The following is a 15,759-nucleotide window of genomic DNA, read 5'->3' on the forward strand; positions in this document are numbered from 1 at the left end:
ATGTTGAGACCATCCAGGCTTTTGTTGTTCACAGACCAAACATAGCATCAGCAAGGCCCCCCTCCGCTTGCAGGTGGGAAACGTGGATCAGGCCCAGATGCCCTAAGCCATCGCTCTGCCTCCAGCTCCGGGGTCCTGGGAAGCTCACCCCCAACACCCCCTCTTCATTCTCTGCATGGACACAAGGCTTTCCCCACATGGTTCCCCACCTGACATCACTATCTTAACTTTGCCTGCTCCATTTCAATCACTTTGAACTTGGGAGGAGACCATAAATGAATATGCTGAGAAGTGGTATGAAATTAGGAACGTTCCCTGGTCTTTACTTTGTCCCCTGTGCTATTTGCCATGGGAGGGACTTGCAGATGGAGCCTGACTTCCTGGCCACCATTAATGACCATGAAAGAGGGAAGGCATATACACAAGGGGGTTGGCACCTTGCCTCTCCTCACTCTCAGATGTAAGTTTTCAAGCATTTACCGAGCTCCCTGGGGTGCTTTGGGTGTGCAGGTGCAGACAGCATTGCTCCTCGTCTTCAAAATCATCCCATCTTGTGGCTTACACTCTGCCCACACACAAGGGCAGCCCCGATGTCTGTGTGGAGCTCTTTCTTCCCCATCTCCCAGGTCCCCTATGATGATCTGCGCTACCTCTTTGGAGAGATCATGTACGGAGGCCACATCACAGATGACTGGGACAGGAGACTCTGCAGGACGTATTTGGAGGAATTCATCAGGCCAGAAATACTAGAAGGAGAGCTGTCTCTGGCACCAGGTTTCCCGCTCCCGGGCAACCTGGATCTCGTTGGCTACCATCAGGTAAGGCTCTGCTCACGCGAGACCTGGGGCTTCCTTCAAGTCTGTCATACAGGACCAGGGACGTTCACACAGGGACAGGGAAGAACGACCTGTAGAGCAGAGCTTATATGGAGTGTGGTTCTCAGCCCCAAGTTTACCCTGTTTGATTGGAGAGCGGTAGGATTCCCAGCCTCAAATTAGCAATGAAATAGATCTTTCTATTGTTGATGCTTGGTTCAATAACCCTATTCATTGCTCTTTTCTACAAATAACATCTGGGGCACTCATTTGATTGTTTTTATCCAAGATATTGACAGAGCCATTAGGAGCAAAACTCCAGGTTAAGGACTTAGCCAACTTTGAGTAACTTTATGTTAGCGATTCCAAGTATCTTCAGAGGGACCCGACCACGTGGGCAGATCACTCACCCCTCCTGTTCTATGTTGGCTGCTGTAAACACAGGCCCCTGTGCACACACATTCCCAGGGAGCTCTTCGGGACTGTCACTTTGAGTTCTCGTTTGGCTATGACCACAGCTATTTTTAAAGTGACCATCTTTGCCTATTTAGCCTGCCATGGAAGATATGTTAAAGGATAATTAAAAAAAAAAATAAAACAACAACAACAAAAAAAGCCTAAAATAACTCTGAATACCGGCCTTAAGGGAAATACCAGTCACAGAAACATGAATACAAACTTTAAAAAGAAAGTTTTGAATTCATAGAATTTAAACAGAAGGGGGCCTGACTGGCTCAGTGGGAGGAGGAGGCAACTCTTGCTCTTGGGGTCATGAGTTCGAGCCCCACGTTGGGTATAGAGATTACTTCAATAAATATTTTCCTTAAAAAACGATAAAATTGAAAAATATAAACTGCCAAAGTCATTCAAACCACAAAGACTTGAACCTGTGAAAGGAAATTTCAAACACTAGGATTATTTAAAGAAAAGAAGGAATTTCTAAAAACTGCTTGACCGGAAGGCAGAGAAAGTTGTGCAAGGGCGCCCCCTAGTGCCTGCAGGGCCGTCCGACAAGAGGCTCGAGCTGGGGATGGGCAACGGCGGAGTTTGCCGGTTCCAAATGACTGAGACGGATTTTCATCTTCTTTACATCTCTTTAATCCACCAGCTTATCGGTGGTTACAGGGCACCGACCAAGAGTTCAGAGGTGTTCTGGGGGTTGGAAGAAATACAAAACTAAGCACACAAATTTACCTTTAAGGAATGAGCCATTTTTTACTTAGACGAGAGGACACAGCAGGAAATCAAAATCAAATCAGGAGCTCACCCTGAGGGTCACTTTCTCACGGTAGTGGAGAGAACCGGAGGGTACCCAGAAAACATTCGGAGAAGACAGTGAGGGTCAGAGTTTTTAGGGACAGCCAACGGTGGCCTACTGTCACTGAGCACAGGAATGTGTTGTTCAGATGGCACGATTAAAAACTGTTTTAATTCAAGTAATTCTTGCCAGAGGCAGGAATTCCCTGGTTAACCACAAAACTTGCCTTGTCCCACAGCTCGATTCTCACTTTTATTTTGCGTGCATGATCCCATGTTTGAATCTAGGCTCGTCATCTCTGATCAGATCAATGGGGAAGAGAGAGAGGAACTTAAGGGAGAGAGAGCGGGGGCCGCAGGAGGACTCGAGTAAGACGCGAAGTGGGGTGTTTCTCGAGGACTCGGAAGGTGTGCGGAGGGAGGGACAGGTACAGACCTGGGAGCAGGCTGAGCGGGGGAGACTGGAGACAGATCTGAGCTTCCTGAAGACAAGAATGCCCGCATGGGCTGGGAAGGTCCCGGCCGGGCATGCAGGGACAGATGGTGTTGGGGCGAGGCTAGCAGCAGCCAGGGGTGGGCGTGGGAGGCGGGAGCCGCATCTGGGCTCGTGCGTCACTTCCAGCCCTGACTTGCAGTACATCGACGACCAGCTGCCTGCCGAGTCGCCCTACCTCTACGGCCTGCACCCCAATGCCGAGATCGGCTTCCTGACCCAGACCTCGGAGAAGCTCTTCCGCACGGTGCTGGAGCTGCAGCCCCGGGACGGCCACGCCGGAGCCGGAGCAGGCGCCACGAGGGAGGAAAAGGTAGGTGGGCAGGGAGGAGGATGGCCAGAGCTCCTTCCGGGAGCCCGAGGACGGCCCTCGAGATGCTCCTCCTGCCAGCCGCCTTGGCAGCGGAGACCGCACCTTGCACACCTTCCGCTCGCTTGTGGCCGCATGGCCTTGACCCACCGCGCTGGTCATCCAGCTTAGTCACCAGAGGCACCTGCCACGGGGCTTGGTTTGCTTCTCTCGTTCACCCGAAGACCGTCTCTAGTCCATTTCTCTGCCAAAAGGAAGAAAGGCAGGAACAGCAGTGGTGTGGGGAGCTAGGAAGGAACCTCATGATTTCCTAGTGAGCTGAGCAGTGCGGGGTTGGGGCTGCACTCACGAGAGCCACCCACACCCCACCAACTAGAGGCTCGCTGGGCGGAGTCACTCGAAAACAAAAATGCCTTCTTTTTGCGTGCACTTGGATCAGGAAGTCTTCCAACACACAGGTGAGGAAGGGCTGCGGGCACGGGACTTGCAGAAACATCAGGAAAGCAGAAGAGCAGACTGGGGTCGGTCTGGGGTGAGGTCACACCCCCGGAGGTGATCTGAGGGTTCTGCTCCTGGGGTGCATGCTGTGAGGGCAGAATAGGAAGGATCCGCAGGGAAACTTCTCCCTGAACGATGTCCCCCACTGCCCCCATTCCGCTCCCCAGTGCTGCCTGGATTCCTTTAACTGGGTTTACGAGAGGAAAGACTGAAGGTCGGGAAGCTGGGTGGTTACCGACTTCTAAGGCTCTGGGGATTGATTTTCGGAAAACAACCCGCCTCCTAGTGAAGTAGTCGGACTTCCGTTCAGAGGTCGGTGTGGAGTGGTGCCATGGGGTGGTCCTCAGGTCTTAGTACACCCCCGGGCGAGCCCAGGAGCCTGGAGTTTTGCCTCTGGAGTCGGGTTAGGCACGGGAACCTGGTGACCCGGCTGGCGAGCATCCTTCGAGAAGGCAGCTCTGCATCACACCGCTCAGCCAACCCCACTATCTGATGGCGTCAGATAGAACCTGAGAACAAAAGGAAGAGAAGAAAGGTTATGCTGCCCAGAAGCCAAGCCAGCTGGAATGAAAACTGTTCCAGCCCTAACGTTGAAAAAGGCCAGGGCTACGCAAGGAAGACACAGGGTTCTCCGGGCGGGGTTCCAAGAAGCTGCTGGTTCCCGGAAAGTCCTCATCCCCCGTGTCCAGCTCCAGGAATGACGTGTGTATGTGTGTGTGTGTGTGTGTGTGTGTGTGTGTGTGTGTGTGTTACAGAGGCAAATGGACTGCACGCACCGCACCGGGCAGGGGGCTGTGCGTGTGCTGCTCGAGCGGCTGGGCCATGAGCGCTGGGCTCACACGTCCTCCTTCACACCAACACAACAGCTCAGCGGAGCGGCAAAGAACAGAGAAAGTGGAGGTGACCCAGAGGGGCACACGGCGCGGATCTGCTCCCTGCCTGCCTCCATCTGAATGAGAACCTGGGACAGGTGTCCCGCTGGGCCTCCAGGCACCCGGGCAGGCAGTGTGGGGCAGACACGGCCGCCTCCCACCATCTTCGGCCCCCGCTTGGATGTTCTAGGGACTCTGTGGGCTCCTCTGATGACCTGAGCTGGAACTGCTGTCCCCAAGTGCCTCTACCCATCAGGGGGTGCCTGGCCACGTTAATTTGCCCGACTGCCATCACCGAGTCCCACAGACCGGGAGGCTTGGACAATAAGTGTATTTTCCCACCATTCTGGAGGCTGGAAGTCCAAGGTTAAGGTGTCAGCAAGGTTGCTTTTCTTCTGAGGCTTCTCTTTTGGCCTGTGGATGGCATTCTTCTCCTGTGGCCTCATGAGGCCTTCCCCCTGAGCTCATGGGCCCCTGTTGTGTCTCTCTGTGCATCTGTCCTCTTCCTACGCCAGTCAGATTGAGTAAGGGCCCCTCATAGCCTCATTTTAATTTAATTGCCTCTTTAAGGGCCCTGTCTCCAAACACAGTCACATTCTAAGATACTGGGGGATATCTTAAAACATGTGCTTTAGGGGGACACGATCCAACCCATCGCGCTGGCTGCAGGTCCTCCCTCAAACCTACACCCTTCCTGTATAGGGGATGAGGGGGTGTGTGTCCCCCACAGGCCCTCGACTACTGGATTTCACTAGTATTGGACAAGTGGCTCGTCCTGTTGAGGAAAGCGAAACAGGTGCTCTGACTCCTTATAGCACAGCACCTTTCAGATGGCCACAATGAAATATTTTTAAATGAAAACGTAACAAGTACTGAAAGAAAACCTGGTGAATGAGTTTATGATCATACAAAGAAGGCTTTTTAAAAACAAACCCTTTTTAAAAACAACTCTGAATCGATAAAGACTGACAAATCTGCTGACTGGAAAAATTGACTGACTGGAAAGATGTGCAAAGCTTAAAACACCGTGAATGAAGTCAGAGACAAGCTAAGAGAAACTCTGCCATGCTCACTGGGAACGGGGCAATCTTGCTAATACACGAGTTCTTAGGTGAGGAGGAAGAGAGGACGGGAGGGGGGACAGAGGGATACAAAGTCACAGTAATACGAAGGACCAATGAAAACAGCAGTTCTCAGTGTCACTCCTGACTCCATGAAGGTATGTGAAATATCATTTTTCACTTAATGGTACAGTTTTAAAGGCGATAGTATCCAGTGGTGAGGGCGTCGGAAAACGGGCATTCTCCCTCCATTGGTGGAGGTTTCACTTCCAGAACAATAGCTACTAACATCTCAAATGTACATATTTTTTTTACCCGTAGCTCTGTTTCTAGAAAGTCAGCCAGTGGAAACACGCCAAAGTACCCAGATTTTATGGTATATATATATATATTTATTACAGATTGATTATAGTACAAATGAATGGACCAAACAGGCATCAGAAGGGAAGTAAACAATAAATCGTGGCATACCAAACAGTGACCTAATAGATGTATTATATACTATTCTATGTGTACATATAGTACATTCTGTACATCACAGTACGCACAGAAAATACATACTGTTTTTTAACAGGCAAATCTGTGTGTATCTGTAATCTGTCCAGGATTTATTACAAGGTGAAAAGCAAGTGTAGTATGACTCCACTAGGGATAGACGGACAGAGAGAGAGGGCAGAGGAAGGGGGAAGGCTGGAGTGGGCACAGGGAGAGGAAGAGAGGACGGAGAAGTAATCATCGATATGAGATGGACAGAGTTCTGTGTACTGAAGGACGTCTGCAGGAATTAGAAACACAGAGCAGTTAACATTCTCTCTCCCGCCTCAGAGGGAAGAGACAAGATTGTGACAGGATTTTGTTCCGAATATTGTAAGTATCTATAATGCTTAGCTTTTTAAGGTAACCGTTTATTTCTGAAAAAGAAAAATAAAAAGGCAGAGGAGTTTGCTTGTGGAAAAAATTAGACCACATCCCTTGCAGCCCTCTCTTCCCATCTGAAGGCCCTTGGGCGCGCGCCCCCCCCCCCCCCCCCGTTCCCTAGCAGTCCTCCCTGTCCTGGGCTATCCCCGGTCTGAGCACCCGCTCCCTTCCCTAGCTGTCCTCCCTGGCCTCAGGTCTGGTCTCCAAATCCTGCTCGCCCCACTCTGGACAGAAGAGAACTCTGTTCCGTGTATTTTGGGACCGCACCTCCGGACTATCTTTTCGTCTCTTTGTGTGGTGTCCGAGCGGCAGCTCACGGATATAGGGCTATTTCTTCAAATTCCGCTCCAGCGATAGAAACATGATATAATTTTGGCATTTGTCTTCTCCGCCAGCAGCAGCTCTCGGGTACTGTTAAAGTTCCGTCCTGGTTTTAGCTGTGGTGGCTCCAGAGAGCCCTTTCTGACAGGGAGAGGAGGCTTTACTCTCCTTTTCCAGACATCAGCTCTTTTCCGAGAGACGGTATTGTGTGTTAATGATACAAGGCAAAGTGAGTATTGATAATCCTTCTGTAGCTCTTTCAGATGCTGCCACATCCATCAGCTCCCTCAATTTGATCTCTGCCAGCCCTGGGGTTGGGGGAGAGGCACGGGGGAAGAAAGATGCTCTTGGAAATCTTTATAGATTTAAAAAAAAAAAAACAAGGCCCAGCTGACTTGCTCCCACGCACGTAGGCGATACCTAACAGAACGGTACCAACTCAACCAAGGGTCTTTGGCTACAAGCAACAGAGACAAATTTAGCTGAAACAGGCAAGAAATGAGCCCACTGTGTCAAAGGAACCAACCCGAGAAAGGACAGAAACCCAACGGCTCCAGGGCCCCAGGGAGAAAGAAGAGCATCCTTTCAGGGCCCTCGGGTCAGTGGCTCTGGCCACCACCTGTCCCTGAATCTCAGACTCGAGATTCACATTCTCCCGCTCCTGGGCATGAGGAGCTGGCTGGCCTCCTCAGACTGCAGGAGGCTCGGACTCGTGACGGCACCCCAGGACCATGGGGAGGAGGGAGTCTCACAAGCCATTACAGGAGATGATGAACAACGCCAACCCCAGCAGGTGCCCAGGAGCCCGGCTCTCGTGACCCAGGCAGGGCTGGCTTCCTCTCGCTGGCGCCCTACCTCCCCGCTCCCTGCTGGCTACATGTTCTATTACGTCTGCACTCGCTCCATTTTTCTCTCTCTGCTGACAGACCTCCTGGGCTTACTCATTTACTGCAAAATGGCAGACTCAGCCTCTACGTGCCTGCCCCGGGATAACCCAGGATCTCGTGCTTCGGTTCTGGTTTTCCGGGAGAGACATCCCGGTGGTTCCAGCTCCCCTGGTCTAATTAGCTGACAGTCTGTGGTGAAAGGAACCGTGGGGCTGGGAGGAGGCCTCCGTGACGGATGGGGCTGCTTCACCCAGGACCTGAGGACAGAAAGTGCAGTGAGGCCTCAGGGAAACAGAGAGAATGGGGATCGTGAGCACACATCCATTCATCCCTCCGCTCGTCGCTCCAGCTTCATGGGGCGACCACCCGAGGCGACCCCGAGTCTTTCCAGTTCGATCCCCACCACGAAGTGCCAGCCCCCAGGTTTCCCCAACTCCCGACTCTTGGAAAGCCACACTCAAACGGGTATGTTTGTTCTCTTAGCTGCTCAGCCCACGGTCAGTCCCCAGGGCCTGAGCCGGCTGACCTGAGCAGGCAGCAGGAGTACAGTCCCGGGATGGCCGACCGGCATCTTGACTAGCGGGTCACAGGGGACCGGAGTACTGGGGGGTTAGAAGCCCTTCTTAACCTCATGTTTCCCATCGCGGGGCAGGTCAAGACCCTCTTGGAAGAAATCCAGGAGCGAATGACAGACGAGTTTAACATGGCAGAGCTGCTGGCCAAAGTGGAGGAGCGCAGCCCCTACATCGTGGTCGCCTTCCAGGAGTGTGAGCGGATGAACGTCCTCACCCGTGAGATCCGGCGCTCGCTGACGGAGCTGGACCTCGGCTTGAAGGTAAGGGGTGGGTCATCCTGGTGGGAAAGGGCACAGCCAGAGGACACAGCCGGACGCCCAGAGGAGAGGAAGAGGGGGTGCCGGGACCTACGAGCTAGAGAGCTGTCCTGTAGCAATCCGAATGCCTGGGACGGCGTCCCTGCCAGAAACCAGGGTCTGGCTGGGCTGCAGGGGCTCCAAGACCAAAGTTCTATAACGAGCGAAGCCGTAGTGAAGTCAAAACGTGCTAGACTGGCTGGTCAGCACACGTGAGCTGCCCAAGGAGGAAGCAAGAGGGAGGTTTTGACAGCCTGGTGTCTTCTGCTGACATAGCGGCTTCCATCGGGGGCAAAGGAGCACTGGATAGGAGAGAGAGGTTCTAGAACTAGGTGGCCCCGGGGTCACCCTGGCCCCTGCACTTCCTCACTGTGTGGCCTTAAAGTGGCCTGGATCTTGCTGGGCCTCCGCCTCTCCACCTGTAACACGGGGACGATGGTCCTACTTCATAAGGCTTTGGGAAGGAGGAAATAAATTCATTTACATCGAGTGTTTAGAACAGTCCCTGGCGGGTAGTAAGTACCTCCGAAGTATCCGCTGATAATTATTATCGAGCCACCAGGGGCAAGAACGGTCTTTTACAACACTGAGGTTGTAGGAAAGACCCAAGACCCTGCACAAACTCTGCATGAGTCTGTTTCTGTCCCCAGTGCCTCACACAAGTTTCCTCGATGTGCCAGGAGGGAACCATCTCAGGGGCCTGGCTGTGGTGACCGTGCCCCTCCATGACAGCTACATGGGGGTCCTGCTGCCTCTCAGGAGCTGAGGAAGGGGCTGTCATCAGCATACACGGGCACGTTCGTGAACAGAACTGGGCCCAGACAGAGGGGAGGTGAGAACCCAGTTTTGTAGCTCAGATGTACACCGCCACAGGTCCCTGTGCGCACGAGGAACAACTGTGTGTTTTGTCACAAGTTGTTCCCTAGAAACTCTGAAACAAGGCTGCAAATTCTGAATTAGAGGGCCTTTTTTTTTTTAATCTGGTAATTTCCTCCCGAGTATTTCCACCAGTATAGGTGGAGGGAAGTAAGGAGAAAGGAGAGGCAGAAAGGGATGTTGAAGATAGTAATTGGTGATGTTTCCAAATTATGTACCAGCTTGTAATCAAATGAAATGCAACATTCCATAGGATGATCTCGAAGGTGAAGGAGGACTTGGTGGGTCACGTGATGCAGCCCCATTACTGCAGCACACGGGTGTCTACTAGTAGTGACTCGGGGAGGTCTGCGGCAATCCCAGCTTATAGGGTCCGTGCAATTGGGCACAGTCTGTTTACCCATCCACCTTCCAGTTCGCTCATTTTTTCTTCCAAGAGCTGCGGCCATGGTCAGGTGTCAGGAATCACAGACTATGCCTGGGCAGAGAGGAAGGGGATGGGCAAAGAGGTTTCTCTTTGCTCTCAGTCTAGTTCAGGCAAAGCTGACCAATGAGCTCCCCGGGCAGGTCTAAGCACTCCCCGCTGGAGGGTGCCGGAGACCGAGAGGGGGGCCTTCCTCTGCAGAAGGACGGCCTCAGAAGAATGAGCAGGCAGGCAGATCATAACAGAAGGCACACAGAGAGATGTGGGAAGAGAAAGGAAGAAAGAAGGCTGTGGCATCAGGGGAGGGGCCAGCAGAGAAAGGGGGACTACAATGGGTGGGGCCGAGGAGAAGAATCTTACAGAGGAGCCGACAGAGGAGCCCTCACCCTGCTCTACGAGTCCCCTGCTATGGCCAGAGCAGAGATTCCACGCAGGTGAGTAAATGTGGGGACAGGCCGTCAGGACACCTCGGGTGACCTTTTTCTCCTGGTCCCTCTGGGAGCTAGAGAAGAGATATTTTTAAATGCCGTCACCTAAACCCAGTCTCACGGCCTGGTTGTCGGACCCCCCTGGGGCATTTCTCACAGCACATGTCCCAGCTCCCCCACTGTGGCCGGGGCCCGGAAACCTGTACTCTGAAGCAGCGGCGAGGTGATTCTGGTGACGGCTCATTTCTGGAGCACAGTGTTAAGATGAGCACGTGGAGGAGAAAGATGGGGAAAGGGGCGGGCGAGGGGAAGGGCAGCAGAGTTCAGGGAAGGGAGAGTTCTTAAGTCTAGGTATCCACGGGAGTGCCCCACAGCATGGTGTCTGATGTAGCAGCAGCGAGCGTCCCTGGCTTCCCAGCCAGCCACTGTGGGACATATGGCTGGCTCTGCTGACCAGCTCACCTGGCAGGGGGCAGAGGGGACATTTGGACCGAGAGTCTCCTGAACAGTCACTTTTTTTTAATTAACATATAATGTATTATTAGCCCCAGAGGTACAGGTGTGTGAATCACCAGGTTTACATACTTCACAGCACTCACCATAGCACATACAGTCCCCAGTGTCCATAGCTCAACCACCCTCTCCCTCCCCCCACCCCCGCAACCCTCAGTTTGTTCTGTGAGATTAAGAGTTGAACAGTCAGTTTCAAGTTCTGGGAGTGGGTCAGCTGGCACACAGGAGGACAGACGGCCACTCACGCTGCCTAGCACATCAGATGGGGCACCCAAATTAGGAGATTAATTAATTAAATCATGAAGTCAGTACTCCTAGCATTTATGATAAACTTGTATTCGTAACCATTCATAATTGGCTGGATGGGAAACCATAAGGCTACCAGCCAAAAAGTATCAGCTGAACTGGGAGGCATAGTATACTAAGCCCAAGAACTGTAGAGGCTTTGAGCCACAAAAGTGGTGTAGGAAGATAGGGTAGGCACTGAAAAGAGGTCAGTTTGCCACAACCATGTTCCCACAGAGAGGAACTGCCTTGGGAACTCACCACAGTAAGACATCTCGCTCTGAGCCTTACACAGTGAAAACAGGTTCTGCAAGTAGTCCAAGCTGACTTGTCAAGGGTACTGACTCCCAATAACCAAATGCACAAAAGCCTGATGTACAAAACTCCTAAAGGCCAATTTCTTTCTTTATATCAACTAGGTATAACTTCCAAAGGGCCATATTCTGATGCCAGTGGACCCAGAAAGTCCTCTGCCTAAGTAGAAAAATTCTACAAGAAACTAAATTCCTAGATCTTCACCGTCTACAGGAGCAGCCAATGATAGGTTAGCACTTAAAATGTGACTAGTCCAAATTGAGATGTTCTGTAAGCATAAGTTAAACACCATACTTAGGAAAGAGATTGGGAAGACGGTGGAGTAGGAGGACCCCAAGCTCACCTCCCTCACAGATACAGGTAGGCAACACATCAGTGTAACTAACCCAGAAAATGACCCCAAAACTGGCAGAACATACTCCACAACTAAAGGTAAAGAGGCCACAGCAAAGAGGGTGGGAAGGGTGAAGACACAGTGGGGAGCAGCCACGGACACAGGGAAGGGGGAGAAACAGACCATCACACCAAGGAGCCCTCACACCTGGCTTTGGAAACCAGAGAGGCCAAATTACGTGAGTTCCTATAACCACTGTGACTTAAACCCTGGAATTTTACAAATCACCAGGCTCAGCTCTGGGAGAGCCAGAGGCCAAGAGGAAATGGAGTCCCCACCTTAAGGAGGGGGCACAGCAAACAAACAGCCGTACAGATATACTATAGAAGCAGCAGGTTGAAATATGCCTAGGGCACAGGAGAGGGAGAGTGAGTTACGATCTCAGAGCAAGTCTGGAGAGGCAGAGATGCTAGGGAGACTCCTGCAGGAACAAAGGGGCTGCCAGGTGCCATTTCCCTTCCACCGCCCTCCAGCGAAACCACTCTGCTGCCTATGGGAACCAGCGTAGGGACATTCGCTACCTGACGTGCTTGCGCTACACCCCACTGCCTCCAGCCTGATGGCATGGATTCTCTCCTCCAGAAGACCAGTGCAATCCTTTCTAAGACCACATCTCCCACAACCCACACACTTTGCAGATCTACCCCTCCAACCTAGCTGGCCCGTCCCCAGGGCAGCAGCAGGTCCCCTCCTACAGAGAACCAATGCATAAACCTCGCCAACACTGCACACCCACACACATTGCAGATCACCCCCCCAATACTCTCCAGGCCAGAGCCCATCCAAATTGGTGCCTCAAAGCTAGCACAGTGATAAACAAGGGAAACCCCATCAGGCTGTGAGCAGATCTTCCAGCAGGAACTCTGCAGGCCAGAAGGCAGTGGCACAATATATTCAAAGTGCTGAAAGGAAAAAATCCGCAGCCAAGATCGCTCTCCTCAGCAAGGCTGTCATTCAGAATAGAAGGAGACAGTTTTCCAGACAAAAAGGAATTTGTCACCACTAAACCAGCCTTACAAAAAATGTTCCAGGGGACTCTCTGAGTAGAAAGGAAGGACCATAAGCAGGACTAAGAAAAGGAGGAAGCAAAAAGGCAGTAAAATTAACTATACCTATAAAAATCATTCAAGGGATTCACAAGATAAAAGGATCTAAAGCATGACACCACATACCTAAAATATGGAGGAAGAAGGAGCAAAAATTTAGTGCTTCCAGATTTCATACTTAAGCAACCATTAATTTCCTATGGACTGCTATATGCAGAAGATGTAAACTTCGAGTCAAAACCCCGTAACAGATATGCAAAAAATAGAGAGGAATCCAGATAACTAAAGCAAGCCAACTTACAGTGAGAGAGCAAAGGAAGAAAGGAACAGAGAAGAAATATAAATACAACCGTGAAACATTAACAAAATGGCAGTAAGTACATACATACCTATGAATAATTCTTCAGTTGTAAATGGATGAAATCCTCCCGACAAAAGACACAGAGCTACAGAATGAATAAGGAAATTAGACCCATCTGTTTGCTGCCTACAAGAGACTCATTTCAGACCTAAAGACACATGCAGACTGAAAATGAAGGGATGGAGATGCATTTATCTGGGAAATGGATGTGAAAAGAAAGGTGGGGTAGTAATACTGACGTTAGACAAATCAGACTCTGAAACAGACTGACAAGGGACAAAGAAGGACACTTAATAATCATAAAGGGGACGATCCAACAGGAAGATACAACAATTATAAATATTTTTTAAAGATTTTACTTATTAGCGAGGGAGTGAGCGAGCACACAGCAGGGGAAGAGGGAGAGGGAGAAGTGGGATCCCCACTGAGCAGGGAGCCTGATGCAGGTTCAATCCCAGGACCCTGAGATCATGACCTGAGCTGAAGGCCAATGCTTAACTGAGCCACTCAGGCCCCCCAACAACTGTAAATATGCACTCAACATGGGGGCACCCAAGTACTTAAAATGGTTAATAATAATCAGTAGTAATAAAATAATAGTAGGGGCCTTTAACTCCCCACTTCCATCAACAGAGAGATCATCCAAACAGAAAGTTGACAAGGAAACAGTGGCTTTGAATGACACATTGGAGCAGATGAATTTAACAAATATTCAGAATATTCCATCCTAAAACAACAGAATACACATTCTTTTCAAGTGCACATGGAACGTTCTCCAGGATAGATTATGTATTAGGCCACAAAACAAATCTCAACAAATTCAAAAAGATCGAAGTCATACCATGCATTTTTTCTGACCACAACACTACAAAACCAGAAAGCAACCACAAGAAAAAATCTGGAAAGAACACATGGAGGTTAAATAAGAAACTACTAAAGAATGAATTGCTCAACCAAGAAATCAAAGAGGAAGTAAAAAAAATACATGGAGACAGGGGCGCCTGGGTGGCTTAGTTGGTTAAGCGTCTGCCCTCAGTTCAGGTCATGATCCCAGGGTCCTGGGAGCAAGCCTCGCATCCGGCTCCCAGCTCAGCGGGGAGTCTACTTCTCCCTCTACCCCTCCCCACCGTTTGTGCATTCGCACATGCTCTCCAATAAATAAGTAAAATCTTTAAAAAAAAATTACATGGAGACAAATGAAAATGAAAGCACAAACAATCCAAAAGTTTTGGAATGCAGAAGAAACAATTCAAAATGGGAAGTTTATAGCCATACAGGCCTACCTCAAGAAGCAAGAAATATCTCAAACAACCTAACCTTACACCTAACGGGGCTAGAAAAAGAGGAATAAACCAGTGGAAAGAAGGAAATAATAAGGATTTGAGGAGAAATAAATGAAATAACTAAAACAAAACAAAGTGAAAAACAAAAATAGAACAGATCAATGAAACCAGGAGTTTTTTGGTTTTTTTTTAAAGATTTTATTTATTTGACAGAGAGAAATCACAAGTAGGCAGAGAGGCAGGCAGGGAGAGAGAGGGGAGGAAGCAGACTCCCTGCGGAGCTGCAGAATGAATAAGGAAATTAAAAAAAAACCTCCACAAAGTAGGGTTACAGGAACATACGTCAACAAAATAAAGGTCATATAGGAAAAGGTGGAGAGAGAGGGACAAGCAGATTCCCAGCTGCTCAATCCCAGGACCCCGAGATCGTGACCTGAGTCAAAGTCAGACACTCAGCTGACTGAGCCCCCCAGGTGCTCCAAGAATCGTGTTTGATTATTCAGAGGCTTTAGGACGTCAGACTTTTTGTTTCCTAAGCTGCCTGTAGCTAAATCACCAGATCGGTTTCTGAGTACACGAGGGACACTCAGACTTGAACTCCAGCTCGCTGACTTGGAGAACTAGTCCAGCTCTGTACTCCGAGCCACTGGGCGCTGACTTGATAGTGCAGGTCTGATAGGGCCTTGCTTTGACCCTTTGATGACTTACAGTCACCCCTCAGCAGGCAGCCGCCCTGGCCCGTGTGCCTTCGGGTCCTCCAGCACTCCGTCAGAAGACCCAGCCGGGTGGGCTGCGGTCACCCTCAGGGGCACTGCCCATATCGTTCCCACTTCCCTCTTCCTCTCCTCCCCTGCTCCAGAAAAGCTGGTTGCAAAGACCATGTTCATAAGGAAGAAAAAGTAGATAGGAGCTGACCATCAGGACAGGGCGCACCCTGTGGCCACTCACAGAGGACGATGTGGGTGTTGCTGACCCCCTTGTGAGCCCAGGGCACCAGCTGCTTCAGACCCATCAGGGGTGCCCTTTCTGAATGGACACTCCTGGCCCTCTGGAGGTTTGAGCTCTGCATTTGGACTGTAGCCTAAGCATCTGAGCTTTATTATTAAAAAAAATAAGTAAGTAACAGCTTGGCTCACTGACTCCAAAGAATGAAGACCTATAGGAAAAATAAGGTTTTTACTCGATTATGAAAGCATGTCTTTAGAGGGATGAATAAAGTGGTTAAGGTCACAGCCTGCTAGCCTTCGTATCTACAATAAGGGACCCCTCTCCGCACACCACCCGGTGCCTTCATTCTCCCAGATTCACCTACCACGCTGACGCACGACAAGCAAGTCACAGGACCCTGAAATGCAGCATGTTCCTAAGACAGGGGTTCGGCATTTACTTGGTCAGTTTTCTTTCAGTTGACTCTTGACCTGCAAGCAGGCAAGTACAGGGATTAATCAGCGGCACAGAGGATCCAGGCAGGAGGGATTTGAGAAAATCGGGCTCGCACAAATGCGAACACGTTTCTGGATGTTAGTATAGC

General features: G+C 50.5%; 1 protein-coding gene across 1 annotated transcript in view; it reads left to right on the forward strand.

Annotated features, from left to right (window-relative positions):
- The window catches only part of LOC111161130 (dynein axonemal heavy chain 9), a 317,708-nt gene that overhangs the window by 281,454 nt on the left and 20,495 nt on the right, over nt 1–15,759 (forward strand). Inside the window, exons 65-67 of the mRNA XM_022524635.1 lie at nt 627–818; nt 2,708–2,878; nt 8,085–8,267. Coding sequence (XP_022380343.1) covers nt 627–818; nt 2,708–2,878; nt 8,085–8,267 — 546 coding nt within the window. The remainder of the gene's footprint in view (nt 1–626; nt 819–2,707; nt 2,879–8,084; nt 8,268–15,759) is intronic.

Source organism: Enhydra lutris, unplaced genomic scaffold, assembly GCF_002288905.1.
Source record: "Enhydra lutris kenyoni isolate GAN:26980312 unplaced genomic scaffold, ASM228890v2 scaffoldscaffold82, whole genome shotgun sequence".
NCBI classification, from domain to species: domain Eukaryota; kingdom Metazoa; phylum Chordata; class Mammalia; order Carnivora; family Mustelidae; genus Enhydra; species Enhydra lutris.